General features: G+C 41.6%; 1 protein-coding gene across 1 annotated transcript; it reads left to right on the top strand.

Annotated features, from left to right (window-relative positions):
• The first annotated feature begins 300 nt into the window (after window positions 1-300).
• xbp1 (X-box binding protein 1) lies at window positions 301-2,832 on the top strand. The gene is given in 6 exon segments (XM_029439270.1): window positions 301-662; window positions 1,171-1,267; window positions 1,613-1,729; window positions 1,838-1,918; window positions 1,921-2,004; window positions 2,150-2,832. Coding segments are annotated over 6 exon segments (1,182 nt in total). The 5' UTR covers window positions 301-438; the 3' UTR covers window positions 2,729-2,832.
• Window positions 2,833-12,160: the final 9,328 nt, after the last annotated feature.

Genomic DNA, 12,160 nt, shown 5'->3' with positions numbered 1-12,160 from the left:
ACTCCTGGAGTATACAATGAAATCCCAATTTACTCTATCAAACTGTCAAGTATGGCTCACAGGGCCCATGCTGACAGAATACAAAAATGGCTAAAAATGACATATTTTTTACTTGGAAACAAAACAAATTGACAGCTAGTATTTATGGGAAATTACACTTTGGGGTCATTTTTCTTTGCAAGCAGAGTGAAACTTCAAATGCAAATTTCATCAGCACGGTGACCAATCACAGGCCGTAAACAAAATGCATCAGAGCCGCTGGGAGCCTATCAGCTGTCACCACGACGGTAGAAATGATCACAGGGGCAGACCATCTTGCTCAGCAGTTGAGAATTGCCGGCGACCGGGTAACCAGTGAAACCTTAAGGTTTCAACTGAATTCAATAAGGATACCCGATTATTTCTGATTTCAGACACCGCCAGTAGGATATATCAAAAATGGTGGTGGTAACAGCAGGGACTGGAGTGTCCCACAAAGTGCTCCTGATCTCGGGAAAACAGACCGGCTCACAGGCAGGCTTCAACCGGCCCATCTCTGTCGTTTTACCGTCATCTCCTAGCCCGGCGTCTTCGGATTCAGAGTCCAACTCCTCTGCGGGGCCGCCCATACGAAAAAGACAGAGGCTCACACACTTGAGTCCGGAGGAGAAAGCACTTCGCAGGTTAGTCCCTCAAAATAAATCCATAATTTAACTTTATTTATGTGGATAAAACCTTTATTGTTCAAAGCGTAAACTCGGCCATTGTTAAAGGAATTACCACAAGGACACGCCCAAAGATATTGATCCCTTTTGACTTGACGTTTAAACCGCAGCACAAAGAAATTAGGTCAATGCTGCAGCTCCTAATTTATAAGTAGGTCAGATAAGCCGTTTTAAAATGGCACCATAACTCGGTTAAATTACTTAAACATCGTTATTGGGGAACCTTTGGACTTTTGCTAGCTTGTCAAACCGCTATCTGAGGGATTTGACTGCCCGTGGACCCGCCCGCTCCGCTGCTACAGAGCAGGATACTGATATCCTGGTATGCCTGCGTGGCAGGAACATGGCCGGTGATTGCGCAGCACTGTGAACTCAAGTCGTGTCAGAGGGCTTAGTCAGCATCATGGAAAAAATGTGTGTTTTAAATTCCTGTTTTTCCCCCTCTTCGCCAATTTTTTTTCCCCAGGAAACTCAAGAACAGAGTCGCAGCTCAGACAGCCAGAGACAGAAAAAAGGCCAAAATGGGGGAGTTGGAACAGCAAGTCCTAGAGATGGAGCTGGAGGTAAAACAAACAACATTTTTTTTTATACAGGGGTGTAGCTGGGAATGCAGGGCCCAGTTTAACGGCTATCCCACCCTCACCCACTTCATGTCACCAATATATCTTTTGATGTAGTGAAATTCTTGAGATGTATTCCATCTGTAATTTAGCCATTTCGCAACACAATGGCGTTTATCAACTATAATTATACTGAATACACTACAATTAAGGTTTTTAGTACCCCCCCACCAAAAAAAATAAATCTGGTGAAGCCAATTTTTTTTCTAGTTTTGGTTTGTGCACTTCATGCATCACGTCTCCATAAGCGGTTGCAGGTACAAACATTTGTTTGTTTTTGTCCCGCAGAATCAGAAACTTCACATCGAGAACAGGCTACTTCGGGAAAAATCGAACGGCCTGCTGACAGAAAATGAGGAACTGAGACAGAGACTTGGGTTGGACACCCTCGACTCAAAAGAGAAGGTAATTTTTAATGCGAGTTGTTTAGGGGAAATGGGTTGGTTTGTAGTGATCGTCAATCTTTTTAGTGGAGTAAACTTAATTCACCCTCTTGCTGCTTTTTTGTCACAGGTTCAGGTTTTGTTGTCCACCGGGAACGACGCAGGTTTGGGGATCGGGTCTTCTGAGTCCGCAGCACTCAGGCTACGTGTGCCTCCGCAGCAGGTGCAGGCCCAGCAGTCCCTAAATCTGAAGACTTCTCAATGGATACAGATGGTTCTGACTCTTCAGACAATGAGGTAAGTCTTTCATAAAGATGGTTATTTATATGAAAAGACACGTATTTAAATCCCGTCTCTAAGAAAGCTCTGTAATAACCAATAAGAGTCAGGTCATGGGTTACTAGGCTAATCTCCTGTTTTTGCCATTCTCTCCCCTCACTAGTCTGATTTGCTCCTGGGCATTCTGGACATCCTTGACCCAGAGCTGTTCCTCAAATCTTGTGAACAGGAGTGCCAGGAGCCGCAGGTGCTGCTGGTCGGAGGGGGGAACCCAGTACCTTCCGCCACACCTGCGACTCTGGGGGCCCCATCAGTTAAGCTGGAGGCCCTTAATGAACTGATCCACTTTGACCACATCTACACGAAGCCCGTGGAGGAGGTGAGTAGCGGGCAGTGCAACGACCCGGAGAGCGTCACAGAAGAGAAAATCGACGAGGCGGCCTTCTCCGTTACCGACGTGGTAGTGGTCGAGGAGGAGATAGTCTGCGTCAAAGACGAGCCGGAGGAAGTGGTCATCCCCAGCTGTGACAGTCACAGTCAGGTGGATGACTTTTTCTCTGAAACCACCTCACCTGCCCTCAGCGGCCTGGATAAGGAAGCCTGCCTTGCGGATACCTACAGCGACTCCGGATACGAAGGGTCCCCTTCCCCTTTCAGCGACATGTCCCCTTCCCTGTGCTCCGAGAGCACCTGGGACGACATGTTCGCTAATGAACTCTTCCCCCAGCTTATCAGTGTCTGAATCAACCATCTAGCCCAATAAGTTATATTATATATATATATACACACACACACACACACACACACACACACACACACACACACACACACACACACACACACACACAGATAGATATATATATATATATATATATATATATATATATATATATATATATATATATATATATATATATATATATATATATATATATATATATATATATATATATATATATATATATATATATATATATATATATATATATATATATATATATATATATATATATATAAGAGCTAATGTGTAGTGTTAAATAACGACGGATAAGCACATAATCTCCTTTTATATTACAGCGGGTCTGTACCAGTGGTGATGCTGCATTGACTTGTGGGAGATGAAGTTCATGACAGCTTATTTTGGCATCATTTAATTACTGCAAAGGATTTAAGATTGATTTCAAATCTTTCACTCACGGTTCAAGATGACACGTGGATGGACTTCAGTATTTCTGTAAATTAATAGGGGGATGGGGGCCGATCATTTAAATATAACCTTTTTATTTATTTGTGTATTCTGCTTCGGAGTCGTATGTAAAAACGCTTTCTTCTAATTTGTTGACGCTCTCTATGTAGTCTACTGCATTAAAAAACTTTTTGCATTGCATTCTGTCTTCGTTTCAGTCATTGCAATAATCATATTTCAGGAAACTGGTCTCTACTGTAAAATACCGATCTTCCATAAACATGCACATGAAAGCAGGATGTTTAAACAAATTAATTAGGAGTAGATAATACAGCTAATGTTCAACAATAAAACTTTCTATTTAAGATTGTTTTGCCTTTATTGAAAGTACAGAAGATAGACTGGAAAGGGGATGACATGCAGCAAAGGGTTTAGCCTGAGTACATGGGAAGCCTGCTCCATCAGGTGCAATAGTAAAAGTAGTGGATTGATCAATTGGTTGACAAATCATTGGCAATTAAGGTCATTTAACACTTTCTGGTTCCAGCTTCTCAAACATGGCTTTTAACCGCTCTATATTGTAAACCAAATATCTGAACTGATGGCTGCATAGAACTAGTCATTTGAAGATGTCACTCTGACCTCTGAAAATCATCTTGTATTGTCTTTACAATGTAAATCACATCAGTTTGAACCCCAGACGGGGTAGATATCAGGAGTTTTAATTACGCATATGACGGTTAATCAGAAAGTTGAAGTAGTTCACTATGAAGGGTCAAAGTTTAGGGTGGTTTATCAAACAGACTGCGTCCAATCATGATCTGTGAAATAATCTTACACGTGTGCAGACAGTGTTTATATTCCCTATCTCTTGTGCCAGCATAACCTTGCTTTTCTGAGAAGCAGGCCTACTTGTGTTACATAACACTTCTAATGTAACTGGGAGTTTCCTGGTCCAACCTGAGGACGTTTTAGTCTTTACTTCCCGTCATAAATAGGTCAGTGTAAATATTGGGAGTTTTGGCCTGTTGTGAAGAGAATAGGCTGAGTGGGGGGAACACACCTTTCCCCTCATGCTGTTATTGTAATCACAATGAGGTTTCATTCTGTACCACGCGCCCCCCTCCCCAATCCAGAGTTGCTGTTGTTGTATGAGCTGATTAGATCAGCTTTTCAGATGCAACACGGATGTAATTGATCTGAACGCTGCAGGTCCTGGCTGCCTGTCTTAGCTTCAGCTTCTGTTTACTGATCACAAAGCTTTCAGTGATTTAATCCGTTGAGTTTCACAGCAGCTATCCTCGTACTCGTCTGCAAACTACCTGGAAGAGGTTAAAAGGAAAAAACAATTGGCAACTCAGCTATTTCATTGTAATTTGACTTCCATTTTGTTTTTGTGGTAGGTTGACAGAAACCGCAACAGCCTTTGACGTAGATACGGCTCAGCCTCACCGAAACAGGGTGGTGAGAAATGTACCTTTTTCTGTCTCGTAGGTGACGACCACAGCAAAGACTAAACCAGCCTTACAGCTGCGGAGCTGAAACTGAAATATATCTGCTGAAGCAGCACTTTCAATTTCAGGCTGTAGATTCTGGTTTATTTCGGGGCAATAAATTCATTTCTGTTGTATGTGAGCTAGTTACAGTTTTGTTTCAGCTGTTGGGTGAAAGGGTTTCCTACATTAGATATTAAAACACCGCCTATCACTGAGCCACCCCTTCCAGTAAATTCCACTCAGTGATTCCTGCTATTCCTGCCACAATACTGGTCCATTGCTGAGATAAAGCACATTTTTATTCTCACTGGAGATTTTGAAGATGAATTGAAAGCACCCAAAAGATTTGCTTGCAGCTGCTTTGAAACTCAGCACAGAACTTCTATTCAAATTATTGACAGGAAACTGAAGAACACTTTGGGATTTGAAGGCGCTGCTAGGTACTGTAACAAAATCAAGATGTGAACTTTAATATTCATATTGCCAAAGGACTTATTTAAGCAGAAAAGTGACATGGCGTCCGTAACACTCAACTCATCTGTGGACATCAAATAGTGTCATTTGGATCTTGCTATTGGCCAAATGTGGCTTGTTTGACTGACACGAATGTCAAGCATGTGATTCAGGACGTCCTAGGTGAGGTCAGGAGCGCAATTAAACTGGAGCTTACGCTCTCACAGCAGGGGTGATCTCCCATAAATGATCTAATCACATATCAACTGACATCTTGAGAAAGAGCAACTGCCGCAACTTACAACCTCACAGGAACTCTTTGTGACTGTATTTCACAACTTCTGCTTTTTATATTTTCAAAACTGTGTCAAGTGTCGAACTGTTTCGTTTGGTATGTTGTACGATATAAAATAAAGCTCTCCGTTACCCATTTGCTTACATGCTGGGATGCATAGTGTGTTTTGCATGATAAATAACAGCCTGTAGTCAAAAACTCATTAGAGGCTAATTTTGTCGGACAACAACCGGAGAATCATGTCCGCACATTGTCCGGAGCGTGTCACACATGTAGCACACAACAGGTGATTGTCCGTGCCCGAAGTGTTCTCACTTACTGGAAATACTCTGTTTGGTTTAGGCGAAGGGTAGCGCCTGGGTAGATGTGCAGGAGGCACGACATGATGAGGTCACGCAGCCGGTGCATAATTTAGTCATAAACAACCGATTCTCTTGTCGTTCCTTGAATTTGTCCGACGATTCCGGTGTCAGCCCTAACCGACAGAATCTTGTCTGCTCTCCGGTTTGACATTTACAATAACCCTTCCTCTCCTCCCCTTGGATGTTTGTTTTCTTCCAGTTTTGCGACGAAACAACAAACACACATGCTCGCCGTGAATGCCCCCGGACAATAAGCTCTATTCACGCATGGGCTGAATCGGACATTACACAGACTTTGTTCTAGGGAGCTGGCAGGGTAAAGTCCGTTTGATGGATCTAGATCATTTCAGGGTTGCAGGCCATGTATGTAAGGGTATTTGGTGATGGAATATGTGTTGCTAACTTGGTTCTTGGTGACCACAGTATGGATTTAAAATGTACAATATTTGGCCCCCAATTAAGATATGAAATATTATTTTATTATTGTTGCCTAAGACTTGATAAAGACAGACGAGTGTCCCTCTAAATCAGTATGAAACCAACCTTGTGCTTGATGTCAAAGTTCATGCTTAAATTAGAACCAGATTTGTCCCGCTAATATGACACTGTCGTCACCTATGCACGGATTTGGATAAACCTTACTGCAGGCCTCGAGTTACTACGCTCAGCAGTATTATAAAGAGGATTGCTAAACCTACACGGACAGCTGCCACTTCAATGTTAATACGGGTTTTACAGTTGGAACTTTCAAGCTCTTCAGTCTAAACTGTAAACAGTGTGCTCAAAGTGTACATTTAAACCTGTTAGGGGTTGAATCAGCTTTGCAACAAGCAAAAAGAAGTACCACCTTATCAAACAGGATTCAAAGACAAAGTGAGTCAGGTGTAAAGCAAGCAAGAGGTCAAGGCAACCATGTGACAATTTTCTCATGTCAATGGTGTAGCTTGGGGGGGGTTGGGGTCACACTCTCTGCCTCGAGGGCTGAGCGACTTCAGTCACCTGACCCAACTGAGGAATGTAAATCAACGACCCCCTTAGGCCTTCTTTATTAAAAGACTAACGAGTGGCTGATCACAAGCTGGGAAAGGGGGAGGGGGGTGGGGGGGTGTATTAAAGTGCCCTGATTACCTTGGCATAGCAGGGCACTTTATCAATGATTCAGTTGGGGAAAAGTGAGTCATCAACCGCGTCATTGCCAATAAACAACATCTGTCATCTCTGTTTGTGGACATGGAGGAACACGATTCACCAGCATGATTAAATGGCAAACTGCTGCACTCAATCTACGAACCAAGGCTTGTTAATCCTGTCTCACCACCTCGAAAAAGGTGCATTTCTATTCTTATCCAGCTTGATTTTCCGGATTAAAGTCAGCTAGAACATTCCAAATGATCAATTCACACACAGTAAATAATTGCACACAAAATAAGCCGTCAATCATCCGTCTTTCATCTGCATCAGCCGATCGCAGGAAAGAAGGAGAAAACAAGAGAAAGAGAAAACAATACTAACATGACAACCCCGCGCCTCCTGTCTCGTCAAGTTAACCTTTTCTTAGTTGCGTCACAACTTGGATGTGTGTACAAACAAGACGCACCTGCAGACGTGTGCGATCTGTGACGCACACATAGCAGCATTCACTCGCATGCAGACACACACTTCACTCTTGTGCTCAGTCAAGGATGGTTTGGTCTGGAGCTGTGAGAGAGATCTCTATCCTCAGTTACCACTGGCAACAAAGGACGGTCAGTGGTGTGTGCTAATGCATGTCTGATCCACAGCACTGAGCCAAAGCTCACTGAGAGAACAGTGAGGCTACTTATGGGAGTCAGATGGGTCCCTGAAAGTCAAGAACATGCAGTTCTACAAGTTGTTGAACAGCTGTAGAACTTTATTTAAAGATCCCCTCCAGATATGTTTAAAGACATAAAAAATACAAAGAATTATTAGTGGTTTTGTTTTTAAAACTACATCTACTTTTTCTCCCTCATTGAATAGTCCAGAATCTATTTCCAAAGTTTAACGACTAGACAAAAGATGCCTCCTACATCACTGTAAAGTCCTTTCTCAGCGTGACATGACATCACACCTGATCGTACGTTCACGTATTAAACTCAGATTCAGGGTGAGCACAGAGAAACTTTCCTCCTTCAGCAGATACATGTGAAAACAGCCTAAGGCTGTCAAACTATGCACAGTGAAGCTCAGGCAGGTAAAGTAACAATAAGTAAAGCAACATTTTTGAGTGGAGGGGGGGACTTTAAATATTTGGAAAAGTCTTGATTATCACTTCTAAGTGGCAAGACGTTTCTGTTTGTATGTTAATCACACAGAAATCAACAAGCATGGTAAGTGTCACACTTTTTCAAATCAGTCAAGAAACTAATTTTATCTTAAAGAGAGACATCGCCATCTTTTGCTTTGAAAATAAAAAAACTAAAACAAAATTCAAGGTCAGCAACGAGACATTTTACACAATGTATGACAGCAGGCTATCCAAGGCTTCTCGGAGTGATATTTAATACGCACAAGCTAATGCAAGCTGCGGGAGAACTCGCGTCACACATTACACAAGGCTCCATTGCCATGGTTTCACTTCCTGTACATGTGGCAGTTCTGCGAGAGGCAGCCTGTCTGCTGGAAGAAAACATTAATCTCTTGGATTCCTCCTACACACCGTGGCAGATTCTCCCTTTGAAGCTCTTTCAAATTCAGCGAACCCACGTAACAAAGATTTAGAGGGGATCAAGGAGATTTAAACTGCACATCATATCTATTGATATTATCTGAATGCCATCAGCTCTCATAACCTTGACACAGCTTTGCATTTTTACTCGATCTGCATTCTAATTAAAACTCAGAGGTCTTAACTTTCTAAGATAGTTTCTCTTACTAAACTTTTAGAGTAAAGTTGCAGAAACCAAAGCTTTGGGATGGCCGTTCACTGCTTGCTCAAAGCAGGCCCCTGTGGTTAAATGCTCGTAACTCAGCCTGTGTCTGCCAGCAATTACAGAGTATGTTTAGACATGATCACAAAGCACAGACAGACAGACAGGCATGCACACTCATACGCAAGCTAAGTACCATAATTCCTGTTTGGTACTTTATCTTTCATTTGTTTTCATCAGGACCACCTACGCTATCTGAGACAACAAACATCCCCTTGCTGTCACAGCTTGTACTGTGTCTGTTGCAATATTGAACACTCCCGTAGTGACCAAGTGTAAGAGTCATAGATCAATAGGGTTGCTGTCAGGTGAAAACTTTGTACTATATTCCCTGCTTTTTGGAAACTCAAAAGAGAACAACCTTTTATATTACGTAATGACTTACATTTTTTAACAAGCCGTTCTAGCGGCTCTGTGAGGCTGTACTTAGGCACAGTGGTGCTTTGAGCTAAATGCTAACATGCCAACATGCTCATGATGACAATGCTAACAAGCAGAAGTTAAGCATGTTCATGAGGGTGACCAGATGAGAATGGGTGAAATGTGGGACAGAGTACATTAGTGTCAATGACACTCAAGGCCACACCCTCCAGTGTCATTGACAGTGTTAAAAAATAGTACAAATAGTAGTACTCTTTCTTGCATGCTTTGTTTAGACATCGTTAGGCAGCAATGATTCAAAAGTATGTCACTCTCCACTCTTTCCTGTACCTGCAGTAACAGTTTGGCTATCTGGCTGGATGTTCACTGCTCTGTGTAATTGTTTATCCATGCGGCACTATTGTACACGACAAGAAAATAACTAAAACTAATAGTAAATAATTAGTTTAATAAATAATTCATGTATGCTATGGACATAACAGTGCCTTTAACTAATCATAACTTGGGTAAGGTCTAATTTTCGGGACAAACAAGGCAGGATTCCTGACAACTACTCGTAGCTCGGGACTAGTCACCCTAATGTTTATCTTAGTATAGCGTGTTAGTATGCTAACATTTGCTAATTATCATTAAAGTACAGCTGAAGCTGAATAGAATGTCCTTCATTTGATGATATTTGGTTGTGAAGTATTTCACAAATTGAACATTTGATCTACTGTTAAACGAAAGGTTTGGGGATCAACAAAGTTATTAGGATTCATTGTCTGGGAAGCACAAATGTCTGTCCAATTTTTCAAAATCTATCCAATAGATGTTGAGATATCCATTTAGCCACACCACCGGAGTTGCAAGGTTTTCACACAGCAACAGCTAAAAGTATTTTCTTTAAAAAAACATTAGCCTTGACAAACAGTCATGAAGGCAATTTTATTTCTGCCACTGAAAGAATTCTAATGCAAAATACAGGAAATTACTAAATGTACTTAATATTCCATGAGCGAATGTGATCAATATAAAGCTTTACAGTCATGGTCAGATGTCATTGCCGACGACTTTCACCACTGTACCCACAACAGGTGGTTTCCTTCTGCAGCCTCAGCTGTAAAAGTGTCACATGTGTGTACTTTAAGCTAACGCTACACCGCTATTTCAGTCAGCGGTGTAGACAGCCTTTAGCATAGCTTGTGTGACAAGGTACTTTGAACTTGGGCTAAATGACATTTGTCACAGTGACATAAAAATTCAATGAATTACTAGTTTTTACCCTGATAGATCTCTGGATCACAATATTTGAGTGTGTGCTTGACTTTGAGACCAGTGCTAACTGTTTGAGCAGTGATAAGAGAGTATACATGTGCAAAGTGCCAGCTGTGGGGAATTTATCAGTAGGACAAAGGGCTAACAGAGGTAACGTGCACAAAGACATAATAAAGGAACTGATGAAGTATGTCATGTAGCCATTACAGCTTTGACATTTGATATTTCAGGAAGTCTACCATCACCTCATAATGAGTGTAACTAAAATAGATTTATGTCAAATAAGGATTATGAAAAATGATCATTTACAAATTTCAAGAGAACTACTTAAAGAATTCCATAACCCCTAATATCCTAATTTAAAGTTGATTTCACTACACCTGAATCTTTCTATCTACTCATTTTGAGATCCAGCTTTTGGTTGCACAACGCTTTTTCTTTCCATGCAGCCAAATTCCCTTTCAGAACTAGACAAGTTTGGAGAGGCTGTCGCTGCTGAACTGGAGAGTAAATATTGAACTTTCCTGTAGGCGGCTCGGTCGTTGTGCTTCTGATATGATGTGGCGGAAAGGACACAAGGCCTTAAGATCAGGACGCCTACAATACTTCATCCTCGTCTGAATCATAAAGCCGAAAACAGTGTATCCTGTCATTGTTAATTCCTGTTCTTACTCGTGGCTGCTTGTGATGCTGGTGGATTTTAAACTTGTTCTACTATTGTCATCATAACGAAAGCCTTTTACCTAAATGATACATAGATGCCTAACATCCTTTTAAAACGCAATTGTTAATTTTTTTTTATCTCATGTTGTTCTTTTTATTTCTTCTTTTGACAAATGTAAGTTTAGTTCCTCTTTAATGTAGAGTATTGCAGTTTGGCTGTTTTTCTCCTGGCCTCTTGTCTTTCTACATTAAAATCATGTGCATTTTTAAGAAACACTTAATCCACAAATACAATCGAATGATTAGGTTTCAGAGACTGATTAAAGGAAAGATGGGTTTTAAAAATCAAAGTAGCAGAGTCCGAGATATCCAGACTCTATGGAACCTATATATGGCTCGCAGACAATTTTGAGCTGACATTTTTTAACATGATTAACAAGTAATAAACAATTATACGGTGTCATTTTAAAGTAAAACATTTAGCAGCGGATTTGTTTTTAGTTCCCCCCTGTGTGTGTGTGTGTAGCCCTGCCCTTCGCGAAACAGCTGAGGAGAAACTGCGCAAAGCAAGCAGTAGACCGGGGGGGTCAAACTCATTCACAGAGAGGGCCAACATTAAAAACTGGGACTACGTCGAGGGCCAAACACGGTCCACATGTATTGAACAGGATACACATAAAGTGCAAAAAGATATGGAACATATTTAAGTCAACTGCAGACGGGTTGCTGAGCAGTTCAATTAAAATATCTGAGCAGCAAAGTCGGCAAATGCTCTCAGTGCATCAGCAGAATGCTGTCGGGAACACAGCGGTGGAGATGTTTGTCAGTGTTTGGAAACACGCAGTGACCAAAGTTTCCTGCTGCATCAGAGTCTCCCACAGGCAGCTTGGCTTAGAAAGCTCTCACTGCATCACACATGTCTGTGATCACACGGCCCTGAAGCTGCAGGTTTAACAGCTTCGTTATGTCGCACAAACAGTCCAGCTCACATCGTCCCAGAGATCTGTGGTGTCTTTCCCTTTGCTTTCCAAAAACTTTCATTTCATTCACACATTTAGATTCTTCCTCAATTGTATTTCCCCGCGGTTGTGCCATGCATTGATTTAATTACCAAAACCGGCGGGCCAGTTATG

Source organism: Cottoperca gobio, chromosome 9 (assembly GCF_900634415.1).
Source record: "Cottoperca gobio chromosome 9, fCotGob3.1, whole genome shotgun sequence".
Taxonomy (NCBI): Eukaryota; Metazoa; Chordata; class Actinopteri; order Perciformes; family Bovichtidae; genus Cottoperca; species Cottoperca gobio.
Note: the sequence above shows the minus strand (reverse complement) of the source record. Positions and strands in the feature narration are given on the sequence as shown.